Consider the following 24,080-nt stretch of genomic DNA (forward strand, 5'->3'; position numbering starts at 1 on the left):
CCTTTCACATAAAAATGATCTATACAAACGTTTTTATAAAGACGTAATGCCGTCGTTTGGTGTCTCAAAACAAGTTTCTAAGGAAATCACTTATACAAAACACAGGTTATTGCATGCTTTTTCTTTCATGTTTTATTATTTTTATTTATTTTTAAACAATTTTGAGTCCAACATGCATTAAACTCTTCAAACATTTGCAGACTAGAAGTAGAGAGCAGATCGAAGAAACGTCCTACTTTCTTCCTCAAGGAGTGAACAAAGTCAGATGACCTGAGAGATAAAACTGTGTTAACCATTTACTGACTGAAAAATGAAAAGTAAGACATTAAAACTCTTTATAAAACAAGCATATGCAGCAATGTGTGCATAAAGCTGCTGCAATCTGAACCACCAACAGACCAGAAATAAAGATTACAGCAAGAGTTTAGTTTTGAGGCAATAAAATATTTTTTTCTTAAAGTCTGGGAATTAGAGAAATCAGCTGACCTTGACGAAGGCAATGAATAAAACGAACCTAATAACAGTAAAGAATTATATAATTATGTAGCATTCTGGGCAGGTCTGTCGCATTAAACGTCACAAAAATAAAAAGGTTTATTTCAAGAAAAGGACGAGAAGAGTCCTAGAAAAATCTAATCAGTCCAGTTCACAGATATTCAATACAAACATCAATAAAACAATTAAGCAACTAAATAAAACAAAATCTACTTTTTTCAGCTTTATTTCATGTTATAATGTTTTCCCTCATCAAAAACATACCTGGAATCATAGTTTCCTAAATGGGAACCTTGTCCACTTTTTTCTTCACCAGAGTCTTTTTCTACCTCAACGGCATATTAAGGTTGGGAAGAAAGGAGAACTTCATTTATGGCATTAAACTCAGAAATTTTGAGAAAAAACTTTCAGATTTTTTTCTAGCAAACTTTTGACTTTTCAAACTCAGAAATTTCCTAATTCTTTCTAGAAAATTTCTGAGATTATTCTAAAACTTTCTGATTTTTTTCTAGTAAATTTTTTAATGATCAAAATCATAAATTTTCACGTTTTATTTTCCAGAAGATTTCTGAGATAAAGCAAAAAATTTCAGTTTTTTTTTTTTTTTTTTTTAGAAAATTTTCTACTTTCCACATTTAGAAATTTCAGTGTTTTTTCTAGAAAATGTCTTTGATTAATCTCAAATATTTAGATTTTTTTTAAAGCTATTTTTTGACATTTCACACTTGGAAATTTCCATGCTTTTCTTTCTAGAAAATTTCAGAGACTTTTCAGAGACATTTCACTTTTGAAGCTCAGAAATTTCCAAACATCTTCCTAGATCATTTTAGATTTTTTTTTTTTCTAGTAAATTGTTGTCTTTTCACACTTGGAAATTTCCATGGTTCTTTTTCTAGAAAATATAAGAGATTTTTCTAGAACATTTTCAACATTACAAGCTGAGAAATTTGCAAGATTTTTTTTCTAGAAAATTTCTGAGTTTTTCTAGTATTTGTTTTATTTTGCCAACTGGGAAATTTCCAGGTTTTTTTTGTTTTTTTTTTTTAATTTTGGAATTTGTTCCTAGTAAAATGTTCAACTTTTGAAGCTTTTATTCTAGAAAACTTCAGAGATTGATCTAAAGCTTTCTGATTTTTTATAGCAATTTTTCAACTTTTCAAATTCAGAAATTTTCTATTTTTTCTAGAAACGTTTTGATGTTAATCTCATAAATGTTCTATTTTTTCTAGAAACTTTAATCTCATAAATCTCAGACATGTCTGGCTGAACGTGCCGCTCCTCCTCCATGTTCCCACTACATGCCGTGTTATTGACGGCCTGTGCGGCGCGTCCATCCGGCCCGGTTCGTGTTGGAGGAGGAGAGCTGGAGCTCCTCTCTGTGTCCATGCGGTAGAAAACAGCCTCAACCTCCCCGGATCCCTGAGAGGCTTTTTAAGTCGTGGCCCCCAACACCGCACAGCAGGTCCGCCTCCTCCTCCTGTCTCTCCCTCCTCCTCCTCTCCTCTTCCTCCTCTCCTCCTCTCTCCTTCTCTCTCTCTCTCCCTCCGAATAAAACCGACGCTTTCCGCGAATGTGCGAGCTGGCTCCTCGCTAGCAGCCATAATTGGGATTATTCAGGAATAATTCGCCTGATCCTGGCCGCGCTGTTTTCCTCCGCTTTTTTTTTTTTTTTTTTTTACGTTATTTGATGAAATCCTAAAGGTGACGTCGAAGCGCAGCGTCTTCGAGGTTCAGTCCTCGCGTTGTTTTTAAATATATTTATATATAAATATACCTCGGCTGGATTTTTTTTGGGCTTCGCTTTTTCCTCATATATTCCATCTGTCATGGAGGCTTTTATTGTGGACCAGTAAGATGTAGCCCACCTTCGCTCCGGCAGCTAAACAAAGACTACATACCGACAATTCAGGGGCAGATGCATCGCTTTTTGTTTTGTTTATTTTAATTCTTCTTTTTTTTTTGACCGAAAGATGGGAAACCGAGGCGTATCGAGGCTGTTGTCTGGGTGGACTAATTGTCCTGCTGCCACTAGCCATTGTGCACACCAAGACGTTTTATTTAGGGGATCCGCGATTTTTTCCCCCTCCCCAGCGATGGTGGGTGGGTTATTCTAAGCGTCGAGATTCTGACATCAATTGGAAATATATGATCAGAGAAATACAGATGCCATCCCATCGACGTGATGCAACATAAAATCTGTTTTCTCGGATGATATTCAATTGAACACATCCCTCCATCTCCTCCCTCCCTCTCTGCCCCTGTAAAAGGGTGGCGGTGGATTTTTTATTATTATTATTACTATTTTAAACACATCCCCCTCATTCTGGATTGCTCGATCAGCTGTTGATTATTACTATTGGTTTTCGACAGCGTCTCATGTTTATTCCATGTCGCTCTTTTGGATGGATTTATGCATAACAGGTGTTGTTGAGCACATCAAGAGGCATGAAGCTTTATTATGTGTCTTTCTCTCGATTTGACGAGCAGTGAAACAAAGCGACTGGGATCTTTTTTGTATTTTTTTGGTGCGTGCTTTTTAAGAGAAGACAAAAATACAATGAGGGAATGAAAGGTAGGTTATCATTCATGTCTGTTCTCCGTTTCAAACATGCACATATAAAAAAAAGGAGGAGAAAAAACACCCAGCAGAGGTGATTTTGACACCTGTTCATCTGTTTTTCACTCCACCCTGTGTTTCAGGCCTAGCTGGACTGGCAGCCATTTAATCAGGTGAAATTATTTGCTTTCAAATTTTGTTTAAAGATAGAGCTGGAGGGAATAAATGTGATGTTCGTGGCCTACATTGACAAGGCCCACCCAAACCAGTGTCCCTGTGCATTGTTATCATCTCCGCCCATAATATTTTTATATGTAGATATAAATATATGGATATATAAATATATAAAATGGTCAAATTGGTTCAGATTTGGCTTGTTTAATTGTCATTGTTTTATCACTATCACTTTATCGCCTCCTGTTGAGTGAGGTAGCACACTTCACACAGACGCAGAGTCAAAGAAAAAAACCCAAATGGCTGCTCCTGCTCTGCTGCTACATCCCCATATTTGCTCTCTGCCACGAATGCTACAGATTCTGCTCCTCTGCACACAAACGGCGGAGCGCAGGGGAAAGCATAAAATGTCCTTTTGCTCATTTACAACATCTCTGTTTGTTGGACATGTCCAGGGTTGGTTATGCTGTGTCTGCTCCACCCCCCCACCCCATCGTTTCCACCCGCCCTCCATCCCTGTACACCCCCATGCATTCACTCAAACACCCACACTTGCACAAAGTATGTGAGCTGTAGTATCTTAGCAACGGGCTAGGTAATTACTGAGAGAGCCAAGGAGCTGGCATGCTGTAGAGCTGCTGATCTGATCCCAGCGTTAGGGAAACAGGAAGGCAGAGATTTTAGAGCCGTGTCGTCCAACACGACACTTGTGTGTTTTGTATCCACTGAGTTCACCAACACGCAGGTCAGACATCTTGTTTTCCTTTTAGTTTAAACCTCGGAAATGTGTGTCTCTGTTCTCAGGCGCTGAAGCCGTGGACAAAGAAGAGAGATGATTCTGTCGTGTAGGAAAGATCCGCTCGGCCTCTCCTTGTAGAGACCAAGGGGAGACGACGACGACGGCGGCGGCAGGAGGATAATAGCTGTTTTCTCAAGGGCCCGGATCAGGCAGGCTCTCTCAGAAGGTGATAGAATGTCGAACCAGAGCTTCGCCATCGATGGCCCTGGCAGTTTACTGGCTGTGCTGGCTTCCCAGAGCGGACCGGGCAAAGGTGGCAGCAGTAGCAGCAGCAGTGATGGCAGCAGTGATGGCAGCAGTGGGGGTCTCTCTGCCACAGATGTGTCTGCCTACTTTAAGCTGGTCTTCTTGGGGCTGATCATCTGTGTCAGCCTCGTGGGCAACCTCTTGGTGTCCATGCTGGTGCTGCGAGACAGGACACTCCACAAGGCCCCCTACTTCTTTCTCCTGGACCTGTGCCTGGCCGATGCGGTCCGCTCCGCCGCTTGCTTCCCCTTTGTGCTGGTTTCCGTCCACAACAGCTCGGACTGGCCTTACAGCAAATTGAGTTGCAAAGTTGTGGCTTTCATGTCTGTTCTGTTTTGCTTTCACGCTGCCTTCATGCTGTTTTGTGTGGCTGTCACTCGGTACCTCGCAATCGCCCACCACCGCTTCTACGCCAAACGTATGACCATCTGGACCTGCGCCGCCATCATCTGCATGGTGTGGACCTTGGCCGTCGCCATGGCGTTCCCTCCCGTCTTCAACGTGGGAACTTACGAGTTCATCCGTGATGAAGACCAGTGCATTTTTGAACACCGTCACCTGAAGAACAACGACACCCTTGGCTTCATGCTGATGCTGGCTGTGGTCGTCCTGGCCACTCACGGATTCTACGCCAAGCTCCTGCTCTTTGAGTACAGGCACCGTAAGATGAAACCGGTCCAACTGGTGCCGGCTATCAGCCAGAACTGGACCTTTCACGGTCCCGGAGCGACAGGCCAAGCTGCAGCCAACTGGATCGCGGGGTTCGGTCGCGGCCCCATGCCCCCGACTCTGTTGGGCATCAGGCAGAATTTACACAATCAGCACCGGCGGCTGCTTGGGATGGAGGAGGTCCGGTCAGAGCGCAGGCTGGGCAGGATGTTCTACACCATCACCCTGCTTTTCCTCGTCCTCTGGGCGCCATACATCGTGGCCTGCTTCTGGAGGGTGTTCGTCCAGTCCTGCACCATCCCTCACAGGTACCTCTCCATCACGGTGTGGATGAGCTTTGCCCAGGCCGGCGTCAACCCCATCTTCTGTCTCCTGCTCAATGAGGACCTGAGGAAAGTGCTGCGAGCCCACCTCCCCACCTACTGGAGGACTAAACAACATCTACCCCAGGATGAGGCCTACTGCATCATGTGAGAGGAAATTAGGGTCCAGGTTTCAGATTTAGAGAGAGCAGAGGGGATTTAGTGCACTTCCTCTTAAGTGTTGGTGTCTGATTTGTTGTTTTGCACAACAAGATCAAGGTTTTGCTACCAAATTCAGGATTGTTTTGAAGAATGTCCCGTGAGGTGAAAACGGTCCGAACAGGGGCGCTAGGAAACCCCTGGCAACACTTTTGGCGATGTGTACTTCTGATGTATGAACGATAGCTTGGAAAGATCACAACAATCACCACTCCAATTAGGTGTGACAGATGCCATTTTCAAAATAACGTTGCCTTATTTCAGACGGACAAGGCGCAGAGAACCAGTTTGTGTCACATAAGGCCCTAAACGGATAAAAACGCCCCTTGAAGAAATGTGCCGTGGACTGTGAATAGAAAGTGTTGATCAGAGTGATGCTAACTCTGAAACACATCAAAGAACTCAAAGGGGTCTGAATGGAGCGACAGACCCCTCTGGACGCCTTTTCATGTAATTCAAAGAAGACTGCAGAATATTAAGCGGACCCGATACCCTTGGATACATTTAAATAGCTGTTGTGAACGCAGAAGCCCCCCAAACATGCTTGATTTTTTTGGACTTAGGGCGTGTCAGGTTTCTTTGTATCATATAATGAAAAAAAAAATTGCCTGTTTTGCTTTATTTGTAAACAATACATGTTAAAGCAGATGACACTATTTTGAAATATGACTTGATTTCTTATTGTATAGACTGTACAGGAATGTACATTCCTGCTTGTGTGTTTTTCTATAGCATTTGTGTGTGTGTGTGTGCGTGTGTGTGTGTGTGTGTGTGTGTGTGTGTGTGTGTGTGTGTGTGTGTGTGTGTGTGTGTGTGTGAGGGGATGTGTGTGTGAGCAAAAAGGGAGAGAAAGGCAGAACGAGATTGACAGGAGAAATGTTGATACAATAGGTTTCAGTAATACTGAGTCAAAATGAAGGCAGCCACACTTTGTTGTCTAAGTCCTGCAAAATTCAGCTGCCATCCTATGGAAATTTATCCTTTAAATGAATTTCTGCAACTGAAAATGTGGTTTGATTTTTTTTTTATGCTAATGTGCTAAAAATGTGAAATATCGGGGGATAAGATTAAAAAAGGGGCACTTGTATATTACAAACAGGGCATAGGATTTAATGACTTGAACGATGTACGTATATTACATCAGTTTAAAAAAAATAGCAAATGTATATTTATTAGCAAATGATGGTCTTGGGAATGTTTTAAAGTACTGTACTGTTACTGTATGCTTTCACCAGAATACAACGCAAAAGAAGACGCGCCATGAAGGAAACTCGAATGTTACCAGGCCCTCCTATATTTCAACATAAATGTCATGATTTGAGTGTCTGGATCATGGTGTGTTTGAAAAATCAAAGCGAAATCAGGCTGTTGTGTGGATCCCGGCTCAGTCTGCACTGAATTGTTTCTCCAAATTAAGATTCATGTAATGCAAATGTCTGACCTTCAGTGCGTTAGGCATAGAGATATTAATGTGCAGTCGATCTTTTAAATGTGGACACTTGCACAGCCTGCTGTTCTAGCATGCATTCCACTGCATTTCATAGGTTCCAGACCGGGTATTACAACTTGTACAGATGTTGATGCGGAAAAGGCAAAGTGAGGTCCATAATTTTTACATCTGGCACTCTTTTGCGAGATGATATTCTGTAACTGTAAAGTTTAACTGAGGTGGTTCTTTTGGCCCACTCATCAATAAAGACTCTACTTTTGATGCATTCTGAGTCATGACCTGCCTGGACCGAGACGTGACGACTCGGTGACGCAAATTACATCCTTTGTAGAAATGTTTTGACATTAGCTCTAACTAACACTTAATGTCTGATTTAAAATTACCTGTCATTTATTTCCAGTACAGAAAATTACATAACTGCTCACATCCCTTGAACATTTTCACATTTAGGCTGCATTCACACTGCAGCATGAAGTGACCCAATTACAATTTTTTGTCGAATTTGATTTATTTTTTTATTTTTTTAGCCGTGGTCGTTCACACTTCCAAATATATGTGACTCCGGTGTGAACTACGAACGGCCTCCAAGTGTCCCGCATGCGCAGTAGAGGGCGCAATAACGTCACAAATAGAGAGCGCGCTCAGTGTTTTGCTAACCGCCATAAAAAGAAGAAGAAGAAGAAGGAACGCTCGGTGTTTGCGGAAGTAAACATGGATGCTAATGATGGAGCATAGCTTACGATTTTAAAGTTGTTGTCCGACCGCAGTTAATAATTTAACCCTCATTATCGTCCGCCATTGTTGTCGTTATTCTTCCCGCTTGCTCATATTTAGGGCGCAGAATAGTGACGTTGGTCGAGTATCAGTGACGTTCAGGTCGGCCTGCCCGTTCAGATACTATCGGATATCCCAGTAGCCTGGGTCGCATTAGAAAAAAATCCAGATATGAAAAGATCAGATTCAGGTCGCGTTGAGGCAAAAAACGAACAAACAAAAAATAAAAATCAGAATTGGGTCACTTCTGGCAGCAGTGTGAACACTTTCTTAGTCATGTGGAAACCATAAACTATGACATGTTTCACTGGGATTTTATGTGATAGACAATGAGGTGAAAATGACATATGGTTTGAATTGTTTTTACAGTTAATAAAATATGTAAAAAGTAGTTATCCAATGTCAATACTTTAAAGGTGCAGTATGTAGCTTTTATGAAAAAATATGTTACTGTCATGACAGTTTGTTATGAGACACATAATCTGTGAAAAGATTCATCTCTACCCAATCTGTGCAGCCTGAACAAATGCATAGCTCTTGACGAAAAGCAACCAATCAGAGCCAGGGGTAGGGTCTTAGCGCCAGTCAATGTGCTAATGGTGGAGGAACAACTAACCATTTATTCAGATTCAAAAATACTTTATTGATCCCAAAGGGAAATTAAATGTTGTAACTCATTAATTACATTTTTCAAAAAGTTATTGTTGACAGTGATGGCTATTGGCAGGATAGATCTCTTGTAGCGGTATCTTTTGTCACTGGATGCTAACTAGAATTAGCATTCATGACAGGCTGTGCTGGGTTGAGCAGCGCCACATAGGGAGAAGGAAGACGAGCTTGATTTTTTCATAGATTATTTGACTCCTACGGTCACAACATAGCAACAGTTTCAACAAATATGTAAAAAAAACAAACTATATAAATATAAAATGTATATATTTTTTATAAAAGTGTCGTACTGCAGCTTTAAGGAATAACAATTTGCTGCAATGATAGCAGGCATGTTTCTACCAACTTCTTTTCAAAATAGCTCTGAAGTGTCTGCAAACATTATTTGTCATTTATGGCCACAAGATTCCTCTTACGATTTACACCAGAACTTTGACTAGGCCATTTTAACACATGGATTTAAACCAGTGGTCTGCATTTTCCCCTCTCAGAAGCATCTTCATGTGTTGAATCAAATAGTTAAATTATCTCTCCAGATCGCTATCAGGTGGGGAAAAGGCTGATTCAGATGTTTTGGGACCAGTAAATAGTTATATTAGTTATATATATAGTTAACTAGTTATATTTACTTGAGAAACTTATTGGGAAAAAATTACCTTTAGGAGTATTTTTTTACTACACTGTACTTTTTACTTTTTCTTGAGTAGCTTTATTATAAAATATCCCTACTCGACTGAGTAACCTCGCTGAAGGAAGGTTGTTTTCATTCAGACTCACACCTGCAGTTTCTGTTAGTTTTTTATTGAAAGAAACTAATTTGAAAAAAATCTTTTGTCTAATTTTTTTTATTTTGTAATTAATCATGTTACTTGTATGAATTATTTACATTCTAGTCCTTAAAATACAAAAATTTCCACACAGCTTTATATGTTGGTCCATCTGAGGATGTAATTTTAAATATTAAATTATTGATAATTTGATCAGTTACTCAGTACTACAGTCAAGTTTTTACCAAATACTTGTTTAGTAATTTTTTGGACGGCTACTTTTTACTTTTATTTGAGTAAAAACATGTTGAAGTACTGCTACTTTTACTTGAATATAATTTTTGGGTTCATGTAAACCAAACAATTCAGTTTTGATATCTAAACTTGTATTATTGATTTTGTATTGATCTCTACAGGTTACCATGATTTCTGATTTTATGATTTATACTTCTCTAGGTTTGCAGTTGTTTCTCTTTTAGATGGTTTAACAACTTTACTACAAACTTTGATTGTTTTTGTTCACTGATATTTTTTAACAGAACAGAATCATTTATTGTTAAATTACAAAGTCTTTTTGCTAATTATGTGTTTTCTGGAACTATTGGTTCCTCCTGAATTTACATAGGGGAATCAGAGGGGGTTAAGTAAAAATGGATGTCATAAATGTTTAGTTTATCAGTAAAAAAAAAAAAAAAGTTAAAACCATAATTCATTTATCATGAGTTAATCTGTCACATATTTCTAATAAAGCACACTTAAATTATTTTAAAATACTTTTATAAGGCACTGTAAGTTTTAAATATGTGTTCAAATATGCAAACATGACTATTGATCTGCTTATAACTTGCCAAAACATAAACACAACATCTTCTTTTAGGCAATAACAAAGACTGTGAGATTGTGATGTTTTTGCTGGATTACAGGAGGAATATAGAATAGTACAATAAGACAAGTTCATAAAGTTTTAAAGCAATAAAGTCAGACTAACTTGTTTCAACCTGCTGTTGCAAAAAAACCCTTTTATATCTTCACTGCATGTCTTTAGAAGCAACAGTAGGACATTAATTAATCCAATAAAAACAATGTGAAGTTTCAGGTTTTAAAGCATAAATAAGAAGTGTTAAGCTCAAAATTGTTCTTTTTTAATTGGAATCTTAATATTAATTATATTTGAAACATGATCATATGGATTAGCTGACAACTAACTGATTTTTGGAAAATGCCCCCAAGACGTTTGTCTACAAATTCTGGTTTATAGTCTCTAAAACAGCACAAATAGAGACAAAAGGGTGAAAACTAAACATTATATTTTCTCTCTAGACTCATACATCTCACACAGATTCAAAACTCTGACTGTAAAAAGATGTCCATCCAAAATTAGTTTTCCTTTGCGTACCTTATAAATGTTTTCATTGGTAAAAACACATCATTTCAGGTATAAAACCATGTCTGATGCAACAACAAAAAAAAGCTACATGATGCTGAATGCCAGTTGCACTTCAGGTAAAAGCATCCATAAAACAAACCTTATGTAAGAAGCTGCGCTGAATAATTATGTTACGTTAAGATAAAATGGATATGATGGAGGAATATGCTTTTGTCCTAATTAGAGTCTGATTGAAATCCAGACAGTGGATGATTGTATAATTACACTAAAAAATAATTAGCTTATATTTCAAAAATGAATGCAAGCTAATTTCTATTGTCTGCCTTGGAGCTCTGAGGCTGTGCATGTCAGAGATGTTTCCATTGTGAGCAGAATCCTCAAAATATTCCAGGTTTGACAGGTTGCATGGCGTCTGCCTCCTCATCTCTGACTGCTTATTTTTAGTCTGCTTCCCTCTTCCCCATCACAACAAAAAGGCCACCTTACTCATTAGGGAAAACACACCTGCTGTATATTTAAAAAGGAGTTTTTCTGTTGACCTTGTATAAGTTTTCCTGCTGTTTTGAAATCTTCAAATAACTGTGAACTCTGACAACCTGAAACTTTCATCTTTAGCTGGTATTATTCTAGAAAGTCAAGTCAGTTTCATCGTAAAATTTTTTAAAAATGAATTTGACCATGACTGCTGGTAACATGGGTGCAGAAACATTAACATGCAGAGTATTAAATAATAATAAAATCAGTGAAGGTTACAGTTTCCATGCTTGTAAAATTAATTTTTAAATCTGATTTTCTTTTCTCCTGAAAACAGTGTGGATACTGAAATACAAGTATAACCTCTGGAGTATCAATAATGCATTATTCTGGCAATGCAACACCAATGCATCACTTTTATGACTTCAGGAGACCTAAAGTATTGGATCACAAACAAATAATGAGACATTCTTTTTGCCCCATCTCTATGATTTCCTACTCTCTTCAGAAAATATTGTGGTGCTAAAACATTATATTCACAGAAATAATTTGATTTATTTAGTAGCACAACATATTCAGGGTTTCACCAATTCAAATTTAAAACGTTTTAAGACCTGGATCACATCAGAAATGGACAAAAGAAACAAAAATTACCAAGCTGTTACTGCGCAGAAGGATCAGCATCATATGGGTTACAGAAATGATCCAATGATTTAGACGAAACGTGAGCCCGCCACCTAGCGATAATCTAGCATTTAATCATGATCAACGCAAAAAAGAAAAGAGCTTCTAAGCTAGTTAGCTAGCTTGCGTTTTTTCTTAGTTAGCTTTTCTTTTTAGCTAGCTGTCTAGTTTTTCTCCTCCCTCCCTTTCCACTGCAGGAACCAGACCCAATAGCTTCTGCTAATATAGCTGCTAATATACCTGTGCTAGCTAGCAAGAGTGTACTAGCCTTGCTAACAAGAGTAACATTGCTAATAGAGAAAACTTTATTAGCAAGAGAGTATACCCTTGCTAGCAAAGGCTAATACTCTATCCAATTCATCATCAAAATCATTAATTGCTAAAATAATAAAACAATTAGTTTCAGACCTATTCCAAATAAACTTCAAATACAGATTGAGAATAATACTGTTAAAAAATTATGGTTTGTTTGTTTTTTCAGAGAATGTGCAGCTGGTTCCATCAGATCTCTCACAGCTTCACAGAGTTCATAAAAAGTGTAATTTGAACGTGTGGAATCCATAACTCTTCTGTAAAATCGTAAACTACAACTTTCCGAAAACGCCACATACGTATCGCTCCTAAATATAAGAGGATTCTCGCTCCAACGCCTGAGTAAAAATGCCGACGTCTCCTCTGAAGGCTGAATTATAAACATATCTAATGTAATGTTTTCATCCATCGCTGCCATTAGTTTTAATGACTCATCGCATGAACAAGCTTACTCACTTGTGATATCAATTTAATTAATTAATGGAAACACCACAATTACAAAATTGTGTCTTTTTTTACATTAGCATAACAGTGACAAAGATTTCTAATGGAAATGCAGCAAGGTAAACGCTGGTAAAAGTGTTAACGTTTGATAGAGGAAAGAGTAGGAGCTTCTTAAAGAGACAGTGGCCCAATTTCAAGGCTTTAAATTGGTGAAGTGAAATTATTTTAAAGTCATGTCTGATATTTACATTTTTATAGCTACTGAAGGTAACAGTTACTTGATTTTGCTATAAAATCAAATAACTGTTGATTTATTTTTATAAATCAACATTCCGTATTATGTGTTTTCCATATTATGGAAAATGCATGATACTGCCCCTTTAAGGGCTTAATGACGCAGTGTCTCGGGAAGAACAGGAGCTTCTTAAAGAGACAGAGGTCCAATTTCAAGGCGTTAAATTGCAAAGTCTCTTTTAAGTTAAGTTTCAAATTATACAGCACTTTTATTTTATAAAAATGTTGTATAATTTTTATTTTATTTCATAAAATACATGTTTTTAAATTTTATTTTAAAATTAAAAGGTACATTATATATATATATATATATATATATATATATATATATATATACTGTATATCTGTATATATATATAAGTATATATATATAATTACTGTCCCTTTACATTTCTGGAATAGATTCAATTCCAATGTTACATAACATTTCCAGATTATGCTTAGAAGTGAAGTCTGTTGAAGGAAATCCAGTTTGTTTAAATCAGGGGTGTCCAAAGGGTGGCCCAGGGGCCATTTGTGGCCCGTTGACTGATTTTTTTTGTGGCCCCAAACTGCAGCTCACGAATGAGTTGCAGTTTGTTTATTAAAGTTTTTATTTTTGATCAGGGTAAAATAATTAATATAAATGTCTTACAATGATAAATGTTAAAAATTATAGGAAGTATTCATATTTTTAAATTTTTAGATTAAGAACGTTTAGTTTTTTATTTAATCCTACCAAGAATTTGGAAGGAAAGTGACTCAAAATAGAGAATAAATTAGTCCAACTAATTTATTCTCGTCTTTTTAAAATTATTTGAAAAACACGTAATTTAATAAAGAAAATATGCAAAATTATTTTGGATCTAAATTTAAAAAAATCTAAAACAAAAGGCAACTTTATTTGCTTGATTTTACATTTTTATTCTATAATTTTTTTGACTTGATTTTATCCCACATGACAAAACGTTTGGACACCCCTGCTGATCTCAACAAATATTTGCACCCTCCTCCGATATTTCAAATTATTTAAAACATTTGACACAAATAAATCACAATGCAGCCATTGTGTTAATGTTAAATAAATAATGTTAAATAAATTATCTGAATCACCACACACACACGAACAAACACACTGATAAACACGGCAACATTTAGTGATAAACGACCTGCTTGTTTCATGCACAGGGTCTTAAAGGCAAACAGGCGACTGAGAGCAAACAACACTTGATTACACTGCTTGAATAACAGTTACATAAATAGTGAGGGAGCTACGCCGGAGGGAACATCAGTGTGATATAAAGTGTTGCTTTTTCCAGTAAGATTACACCGCGTCCTCTTCACGTTGGCTGGAGGTGAGCCATGACGCATGCATGGTGGTGAAGTCGGTTCCAGCTGCAGGAGGACGGACTCTTCCCGCCCACGCAGGTAGAGGCTCTATCTGATTGCACTTTAGTTTCACTACTTTAGATGTTTGATACATTCCAGTGAAGACCTACACGGTGGGATTGGACGGTAAAGAGCAGCAGGCCGGTCTTTATTCATACATGTTCATATGTAGTGGATGGAAGCTTGTTCGGGTTTTCATTTCTGCTCTCTCCTCCAGACGATGACCATGCCGGTGGAGTCGGCGGACGCCAGCAGACTCTCGTCGCAGTTGAAGCTCGCGTCCAGCACCGGGCCGCCGTGACCCTGCAGCTTGTTGACGATGGCCTTGGTGTTGCGTTCGACGTCGAAGAAGTAGACGCAACCGTCCTCGCTGCCGGTCACTGAGACGCAAAGAGAGTTAAAGACAGAAGAAGAAGGTTAACATTGGGATGACAGTACAGATCATGCTAGTTAGCACCGATGACGGTAAATAAATGGTTTTCCTGTAACGGTAAGTTGTTTCTCCGCCATTAGCTCATTTAGCAGCAAGTACATGAGGTTGAGTGACAGCTAGGCCTGTCATAGTAACAAATTTTGCTGGATAATAAATTGTCCCAGAAATTATTGTGATAAACAATAATATTGTTGCTTTGATACAATTTTCAAGTAATAAAATGTTGCAATAATGCAAGAACATGTTCTCGAAGATTAATAAACTTTACATAGATTTTTATATAGATTATCTGTCTGATATTAAATTACATTTACGACATGTTTAACAATTTTTTTTTTTAAAAACATTTTATATAAAAGTTACTGCAGCTTTGATGAATGTAGAAAACACTCAACTGGCCACATTCAGTGCAAGAGAGTATAAAACAGATTATGTTTTCTCCTCCATGATTTTTCCTTGTAGTGAAAACGACAGAAAATAAATCTTGTTTAAATCTAGATGTTTTTAGCAAGTTTGAGTTGAGATTTTGTGTTTTTGTCTCAGAACGAGGGGTGGGTGACACAGACTCCAGGTTTTATCAGGACATTTTGTGGTATTATTATTGTGATAACAATAAAAGGAACGATAACTGCACGGCATCGTAGCGCCACAAACACAAATACTGCTCTTTAAAAACACCAGTCACATAAAGAAGTGTGATTTGCATCACACATTCATTCATTCACTTAATCATATTTTCAAATCCACTGATACTTATCGATAAATGACAGTTTTGTGGGGTTTTAAACATCATTAATTGGAATTTATCATGACGACTTTTACCACAATAAATGGCAAACGATACGATAAATGATCAGAACTCCCCCATGGAAGCCATTTTTGTTTTGTCGTTTTCTTGCTGTAAAGTACTGACCTCAACTATACCCAACATTTCTGAAAACCCAAGAGAAATTGTGCCAAGAAAACTTGTCAAACAACCACCTACAATTATCCCCGAAGCTCGTTTATGGCTCCACAAAGCGTCACAGTGCAACTTGCAAGGAGAAATCTGACTAAATATTTTTTAATTAGATTTTTTTTATTGGATTTGACTAAATATTATCAGAGATTATTTAAGTCTGTCTGTGAAGTTCTTGGATTATTGAAAACTCTACTTTTCAACAAGCAACATTCAAATTAAAATTTGTGACATTCATCTGACAACTGAATTTAAACTTCTCAACAGAATTAAGTGTTAAAACTACTAATTTCATACTTAAAAAGCAATAACTGCCATCTTTGAAAGGATGGCATTTAAAACAGTCAAATGAGTGTAAAAAGCACCAGGTACTCGCTCAGACCATCGTCTCTGACAGAAACGATCATTTTTCTCTATTTAAGTTCAGATATTTTTAACTTTTCTGGTAATTGGGAAACCCAAGTGTGATCCAGACACCGGCGCGGCTTGTTGTGAAATAAAAACAGGAGATAAAAGTGAAACGTGGGGATGCTGGAAGCATGTTTGCAACGTGCTGCAGAAAAACAGGCCGCCTTGTTGCTGTAATTTTCTAATTCCAGATATTTCCTTTCAATCCGAAAGCAGCCTGGTGCTATTTTTGATTTCATGTCTGTGTCTTTTTTTCCTTCTCTGCACTGGACGGCCTGCAGCTCGCTGTGCAGTTTGGTCTCATTTTTCATTCAGATATCGCAGCAGGTTTGCTAAGAGACCCCAGCAGGAGCACAAAGCCCACCAGAGTGGGAGCTGCAGGACTCCTTACCCACACAGGCCCCTTGTCTGAAAGACATGAGGGGGCAGAAAATGCTGTGGACGTGCTGCGATCCGTGCTGGATGGGGAAGCTTCTCTTCAGCTGCAGCGTTCCTTCGTTGTCCACAACCCTGAAATTAGGAAACGGTTTCAATGAATGAGAAACAGCTGTGTATTTATAGCTTTGAAAAGTGAAAAATCAGGCATTTTTCAAGGAAAGTTTTCAAGCTTTTCCAGGACCAGACTTTGGAAATAAAAACAATACTTAAAAAAAAAAAAAGTAAACCTCCCAAAACCAAACATTTAAATTTAAGCTTTTAGCCAAACATTATATTGCACTTTATGACCAAATAAAGAAAATGTTTAATTTCTTTACACAGAAATGAAACAGTTTCCAAAACTCTGAAGACACCTGCTTGAAGTGGAAGCATTTTTAAACGTTTGACTCGCCGTCCGAACCCTGTTTAGAGTTTTCAGGAACAGCAGTGAGTAAACAAGCTGCTAATAAATGAAGCTCACCTGTAGAGCAGCAGCTTGTTGACGCAGGCGTTGACCAGCAGGGACGGGTCTCTGGCCTCGCGGCTGATCCAGGAGCGAGCGGCGATGCTGCAGATGGAGCTGCCCTCGCTCACCACCAGCCGCTTGGCTTTGGTCAGCTTCCCTGGAGGGACAGAGGAGGGAGACGGACGGAGACACACCAGGAGCTGCTGCTCATTATTCTGGGAAAAGCTGATTAGAATTTGTAATGCGGACACTCGGGCCTCAGTCAGATGGAAATGATGCGCCTGTACCTGTTGCCATGTCGAAGAGGAAAGAGAAGATGCTGCCGCGGTCGTCGCCAGCCCACAGGATCCTCCCCGGAGCATCAAAGGAGAGCGACAGCACGCGGCCTGTCAGCTTACTGGAGCCCCCCTTCACCTTCTTCCCAGTGGAGATGTTCACCACCTGCAGGTGGTGCTTGCTGTTTCCCACCTGGAACACGACACCGAGCGAGAACACCTTCATCAGGACGGTGGGGAGCGCAGACACCAACACTCAGAAGTGATCTACACGAGATCTACTGCGACTAGAAACATAGAAATGTTTCAGCTAGTGTTTAATCAGATTAATCAAGCAGCGCTGCGATTAATCTGGATTAAAGCTGCAATATGTTACTTTTATAAAAAAAATATTACTTTACATATTTGTTGAAACTGTCACTGTATTGTGATTGGTATGAGACAGAAATATAAAAAAATATTTTTTTTTTTAAATTTGATGACATGGTCATGAACACAAAATCTGACCAAGTGTTTTGGTTTCTAGTGCAAATAATTAGTAAATTAAAATGGAAAACCTAACAACACAAACTATTCATCTTTTCTAAATGTTTGCTTTAATTTTAACTTGATAGTACCAAAAACATCCAGTAACATTTGCTTGTTTGCCTAAATAAGAGGGCAATAAATAGAAAAAGACGGGGTTCTTGCAGCCTAGAATTACAGAAAAGGATTAGGGCCACTGGAAAAAAACCGAATTCTGACTTTAATCTCAGAATTCTGACTTTTTGTCTTAGATTCTGGTTTAATCTCAGAATTTCTGAGATTCCTGAATTTCAGAATCTGAGATTCCTTTCTCAGAATTTTGAGATTAAAGTCAGAATTCTTCTATCTACACGATAGATAGATAAAAATAAATAAAAACATTTTCGGTGGCCCTAATCCTTTTTCTTATAGAATACATCTAAAATTATTTTAAAATTATTACATTTTTAAATATTGCATATGTAAAATTGTTTTCTGCATTTTTTAAAAATAATAAAAGAAATAAATTTAAATTTTTATGGCCCACTGTGACTTACTTTTAACTTCACAGTTGCTGCCCCCTTGCAAAAAGTTTGTACACCCTCTGACCTAAGGGGAACTTACTCCACTACAGATGCGTACAAGTCGTAGCAAACCTGTTTATTGGACAACCTTCAGATAAGATGCATTTTATTTCAGAAATTTCAGCCACAGGACAGAGGAACTCACCACAGTGAGGTTGTTGTTCATCGGCTGGAAGGTGCAGCAGAGCAACTCGCTCGACTCCGGGTCTCTGACTTCCCGAATGCACCGACCGTCCTCCGTGTTCCAGATTCGCAGCGTCCCGTCCAGCGACGTCGACACGATGATGTCGTTGCTTAGAGACCAGGCGAAGTCCGTGACGGGGCCGCCGTGACCCTTCAGGGTCAGCTTCACTCTCGGAGGAGGCGGCGACAGCGCCATGATGGACAGGGTGCCGTCCAACGAGCAGCAGGCCAGGAGGTGCTTGTCGTCATTCGCAAACTGCAAACGTGGGACTTTGATAAAGCAGGAAAAAAATAGAAAAAACTAAGTGAAAATTATGTTTGTATGAACGATTTAGCCTAGAGGTCGATTTACGTACCAGCAGAGTCAACGTGTTGGTCAAATATGTGGTGCATGCCAGCAAAGGCGTAGTTTTCACTCAGGGTTGTGTCTCCTGCCATGGCACGGCTTGCCTCTGCCACCGAGGTGGGCACCAAGCTGCCCGGGGGCCTGGGGCAAAACCATATAAAAAATTAAAAATGGTGTGTAAACGTATGACGTGGTATTATTGACATTATAGATGGGGGAAAAAAAAAAAAAAAAAAAAGAGTAAATCTCTGCCAATAAAACCTGAAAATTCAAGTCAAAAATTTGCTAGAAAAATTTCAGAATATTTGAAATTAATCCCAGAAATTTTTGAGAATCTTGTACAATTTTACATTTTTGGAAATTTCCAAGTTTGGAAAGTTAAACAATTTTGACTTTTTGGTGGAAATGTATTTCTTTTTTTCCCCATGAACAATTTTCTACTTTTCTAACTTGGAAATTTCCAAGACATTTTTCTCAAAAGCTTCTGAGATTAATCAAAAAATTTCTTAGTTTTTTTGTTGTTGTTGCTGCAAATTTTCTACTTTTCAAACTCAGAAATTTTCTTTTTAAAAAAAGGAAAAAGAAATTCTAAAATTAATGAAAAGATGTTTGTTTTTTGGGTAGGAATTTACTCAGACAGATTAGACTAATTCTAATTGTTATGAACAAGTTATTAAAATAATCAACAAATTTAGTAATTGATTCCTTAAAGGAAAGGCCATTTGCCGGAAAAAAAATCCAGCCATATTCAAAGCAATAATTAAGCCAAAACTGTACAAAAAATATATGTACATTTCATTTTTAACATAAAAGCATCTTTATCTGTAAATATGTTTTACCCAAAACTCCTCAAGTGGGATTTTGATATCTTTATCAATCCAAATTCTCCAAAGGATTGCTACATTGTGACATTTTGGATAATAAAATGTTTTTTTTGTTATTCAAAAATATAAATTAAAATAATCTGTTTATGTATTTCTAATATTGTAAAGAAAAGGCTTAACTAGTTAAATGGAAAATCTACAGAATGTGACGGTTTAATTGTGAGAATAATCAATAGATAATCGTTCGTTGCATCCCTGCACTGACACCAGGAACAGGTAGTCGCTGTTCTTCTTGCCTTTCATCGTAGACGGCTCTGTTCATCTGGGCCTGCAGCTGGTAGGAGCCTCGGCTGACGGACCGGCGGTGACCACGGGCCCCCTGAGCGCGGGGGTCCTCCTCAAAGTCCTGCAGACCAAACAGAACATAAGCAGAGAGAGAATCTCAAAGGGATGAGTTAACGTAAAGACTGGAAAAAGTTATTCAAATAACCATAAATCAGCTGTTTATAAATAATATATTTACAAATAAACACATATATTTAATATATGGCAGGGCTGGGCAATAAAGCAACTTTATATTTTTAAGAGTTAACTTGTGGAAAACCTTGTTTTTCTTTCACTAAAGCACTCCTTGGTTATGATGTCAGAACGCCCACGGCCGCCATCTTGTTTGACAAGCGTTCTTCACAGATTCTATTTATTTGGACTTTAATTTAGGTCAACTTTATAGTGAAATATTAGGGACAGGCTAATATGTATATTTTAATTATGAGAATAAAGTCATAATACTCAAGGTTTCCCAAAGAAACCTGCTAAGTCAGTTTCTCGGGGTGCTTGGGGAGTCATCCAGCTGCCCGCCATGTTTCTGAGGTAAAACATGTTTATAGTTGACAGAAAATTTGAAAATATCACTTGATAGTTACATGTTTTTGGAAGATTAATACCTACACACCAACTATAAAGTCTTTAAAAAAGACAATCGTATAAATAAAATAAATAAACAATGCTAAGCCTGGTGGGGGCACAAGTAAAGCTTGGTGGCCCGCCAGGCTTATGATACACTGAGGGAAACTTTGATATTACAAGAAAAACGTCATAGAAATACAAGAATAAACTCCTAATATTAGGAGAATAAAGTAGTAATTTTATGAGAACTACAACACAAAAACTAACAAAAAACCGAAATGAGGAACTTTGAGCATCTTCTGAAGTTATATACTTTGGTTCACAGAAAAGGAAATGCTTCATCTTGTAACACATTAAATTATTATCAGTAATAAGGTCTGAAACAATTGTGCAAACAACTGAGTTTATTTTAAACTCCACACGGACTTAAGTGGCCATATCTAATCATGTTAACTACAGAAATTTTAAGACGTTCTTCTGGTAAAATAGTCTCAATTATGCTAATATTATGATTATATTCTTGTAAATATACAAAAATAATTGTAGCCTGGCCCTCATATTCCATTGTACAACTTACAGAAGGGACACCAGAAACAAAAAAGTCACTTTTTGAAAATATTTTCTGTCATTTGCAATTTATTTTTTAAAAGATAAAATCAGATCTGGTGTGAAAAAACCAACAAAATGTTGATTTTATTTCTAATGCATATCACCCAGCCCTCAAATATGATCAAAATAAAACTACATCTTCTTATTAGCACCAGCCATTTCAACCAAGCTGCTCAGCTTAATGCACAGCAACCAATTTGCTGCATGGCTTTGACTTGTGTGTTTTAAATCCCATCTCCAACCACATTTCTCCCTATTCTCTCTTCCCTACTGTCCCGTTTCATTGAGTCTGACCTCCATGCGGTCCAGCGTGGTACGGGAGCTACGCACGCTGCTGGCCCTGAAGCTGCTCTGCTCAGACAGCGGCCCGTAGCGCAGGGCCAACAGCTGACTGCGCAGCTTCAGGTACTGCCTGCGCAGCCCTGGCTCAAAGCCACACTTGGCGTTGTCTCTGAGCAGCTGGCTGCGTCGGCGGATGTACTGAGTTCGGAACTGTGGGAAGGTAGGCGTGCGGTAAGCATTATACCTGCAAAGGGAAAAGAGGCGACACGGGCGCAGATAATCGTAACTAAAAAAAATGACTCATTCACTTCCTGGTCGTCAGGTGCGTGGCTGTGTCTTACCTTGCGTCCACTGCCAAAACCTGCTGCCAAACTGCTGCCATTCCACAATCACTCTGGGTAGAGAGGAAGCCGCTGCCGGGGCAGAGTCCTGGGAAACAAAAGCTCACATTTCAGGGCTAAAGCCAGTTATTGTTTTAATAATTGATTATTCCGACAACTAAATGCGTTAAAAAAAGATTTTTTTTAACGCATTTTAAATTTTTTATTTCACCACTGAAGCTTAATCTAAACAAATATTAGAAGTACATTTATTTCAAATATATTTCTAATGTTTTATTTTTTAAATAATAACACAAGCTTTTTATTGCCTAAAGAGCAATAATTTAGCATTAATTTAGCAAACACTTGATTATTTGTAGCAAAAGATGCATCTAAAAAATACTTGTACATCAATACAGCGTAGGACTGATCTGTTGATTATTTTCATCAATAATAGGACAGCAAAAGTAGTTTTTTTTTTTTTACATCTGTTCATTTAATTTGTAAAAAGCACTTTGAATTATTTTCTCCAGGATTATGAAGTTATGTAAATTAACCTGCTTTGCTTCAAAAACAGATTTATATGGTATTATGGGTAAAAAATATCAAGAATTTCTGTTGATACAATAGATAAACTCAGAGAACCATCTTTTTTCCATCATTGACATAGATGGAAGTGTTGGTAAAACATAACCGTATCTGATTTACCAGATAACAAATAGACTTTAAAATATTAAGCAGATGTATTTCAACTATCTGTTTGCCAAATGTCAACTAATTTTGATATCTCAAGATATGTTTTTCTATCAGAAAGAATTTAAACATTAATTTTAGAATTTAAATAAAATGTTTAATTTGAACAATAATTTAAAATTGGTATCTTTATTCCGAGGCAGAACCTTTGTAGCTGTTTTAACATTAACTTCTTGAATGAATAAAAACATTTTCATGTTAGGCAACTTACATTTACTGTAACTACTAAAATATTTTTAATTAAGTTTTTTTTTGTGAGCTCCATCTTCTCACAGGTTGCAATGTAAATTGAGGTGCATAAAATAAATTCAAAAACGAAAAGGTAAAATTAAATAAACTCAGAATGTCAGCTGCAAAAATGCTAATTATTTAACTCACATAAAAATTAATTATTTTGACATAAAACTCTTCAGATAAAAAATAACAGCAACTGTCGGTTGAATCAGGTGATGATGCAGAAGCAAAGAAAAAATGATGCCATCGCTGCATGTTTCAGTATCTCCCTTTGACATGCGAATATAACAAGAAAAGCGTCATTTAAAATACCATATAAAGTCAGGAAAAGCGTCTTTCCTGGATATTTTTCCAGCAATAGCAACAACAGAAGAGCATTTTGGCAGCAGCGAAGCTAACTAGCATCAGTTAGCAACTAGCAAGGAAGCTAGTACAACTTTACCACTGCTCCGGCGGAAAAAAAAACTGATTTATTTGTAAGTATTTGACGCCGATCTGAAGACTGTATCACGTAGAAATGCTACGCAACAGATAAGTGTCATACCGTCGTGATATTCCAAAGATAGATGGTGAAATATGTTTAGAAACGGCTCACCTTCCTTAGCTTTTCTCCATCGCTTCTGTTCCTGTCAAGTCACGTGACCCGCGTGACCAAAACCACTCAGGCTGATGCGGAATCTCCTGAATCTTTAATATAAATTATTCTTTCCACCGAGATTCACTGACACAGTTTAATTTGAGTCTGGGAAAAGGAAGTTTCTGCGAGGGTTCTTTAAACAATATGGCTAGTTTAAATTATTTACTGGAAATGCAGGCCTGTCACAGTTAAATGTCTGTGCTGGACGATAAATTGTCGCAGTAATTATTGAGACAAACGACAAAACTGTTGTTTTGAGACGATTTTTTAGTAATACATTGCATAACCTTCCTTCACCCTTTCAGAAATCAATAAGCTTTAATTTTGTATAGACAACTTAACTGGATGATATTTTAATTATCCAAAATGAACAGCCCAAAACATAAATAAAATTTTAATAAATACCAAACACACAACCATAAATAAAATGGATTATGATGTCTCTGTAAACAAAATTTCCCTTCAAAAACTATTAATGAAGGGAAATCATTGAGCTCATTTTTAATTTATTATGCGATTAATTGATTTTTGTGTCAAACTCAAAGCCCTCCAACCAGTCACAAGTTTTTATGTGGCCTGTAATATCTTTATTTTATCAATCAAATCAAACCACTTTTGTCCTGTATGTAGCTAAATTACATCAATGTGCTTTTTTCTTTTTCCTAATGTTTTGTTTTGTAATTATGTTATTTAATAATTACAATACAATCATTATTATTGTTTTGTTAAGTAATTTATATAACATTCATTTTGATATTTAAAATACCAAAGGTTTCCACATACGTTTGTATTTTGGAGTATCTGATTATGTCATCTTTGGTGCTTTCATCAGTACTACTTAAAAGACAAGTATTTTA

General features: G+C 37.5%; 2 protein-coding genes across 3 annotated transcripts; one reads left to right on the plus strand and one right to left on the minus strand.

Annotated features, from left to right (window-relative positions):
• The first annotated feature begins 1,697 nt into the window (after positions 1-1,697).
• On the plus strand, positions 1,698-7,172 carry gpr173 (G protein-coupled receptor 173). 2 transcript variants are annotated; one of them, XM_023342966.1, is made up of 2 exons: positions 1,698-3,067; positions 4,031-7,172. In XM_023342966.1, exon 2 carries the CDS (start codon positions 4,200-4,202, stop codon positions 5,412-5,414), a length of 1,215 nt encoding a protein of 404 aa, XP_023198734.1. In that variant the 5' UTR covers positions 1,698-3,067; positions 4,031-4,199; the 3' UTR covers positions 5,415-7,172. The 2 variants fall into 2 exon arrangements, with proteins under 2 accessions (XP_023198734.1, XP_023199256.1); XM_023343488.1 differs by lacking the exon at positions 1,698-3,067 and adding an exon at positions 3,110-3,225.
• Positions 7,173-13,766: 6,594 nt separating this feature from the next.
• wdr13 (WD repeat domain 13) lies at positions 13,767-23,265 on the minus strand. Its single transcript, XM_005810680.2, has 10 exons — positions 23,182-23,265; positions 21,621-21,708; positions 21,292-21,523; positions 19,779-19,888; positions 18,669-18,799; positions 18,275-18,582; positions 17,054-17,234; positions 16,782-16,923; positions 16,275-16,393; positions 13,767-14,464 (listed from the first exon to the last, which is right to left on the minus strand). Exons 2-10 carry the CDS (start codon positions 21,659-21,661, stop codon positions 14,280-14,282), a joined length of 1,449 nt encoding a protein of 482 aa, XP_005810737.1. The 5' UTR covers positions 21,662-21,708; positions 23,182-23,265; the 3' UTR covers positions 13,767-14,279.
• Between the last annotated feature and the right edge of the window lie 815 nt (positions 23,266-24,080).

Source organism: Xiphophorus maculatus, chromosome 1, assembly GCF_002775205.1.
Source record: "Xiphophorus maculatus strain JP 163 A chromosome 1, X_maculatus-5.0-male, whole genome shotgun sequence".
Lineage (NCBI taxonomy): Eukaryota > Metazoa > Chordata > Actinopteri > Cyprinodontiformes > Poeciliidae > Xiphophorus > Xiphophorus maculatus.

Coding starts and splice junctions, on each gene's coding strand:
- gpr173 (XM_023342966.1), top strand. CDS start 4,200: ATGTCGAACCAGAGCTTCGCCATCGATGGCCCTGGCAGTTTACTGGCT.
- wdr13 (XM_005810680.2), bottom strand. CDS start 21,661: ATGGCAGCAGTTTGGCAGCAGGTTTTGGCAGTGGACGCAAG. Junction 18,583..18,668: donor CCAACACGTTGACTCTGCTG/GTACGTAAATCG, acceptor GCTTTATCAAAG/TCCCACGTTTGCAGTTTGCG. Junction 14,465..16,274: donor CAGACAAGGGGCCTGTGTGG/GTAAGGAGTCCT, acceptor TTTGCGTCTCAG/TGACCGGCAGCGAGGACGGT.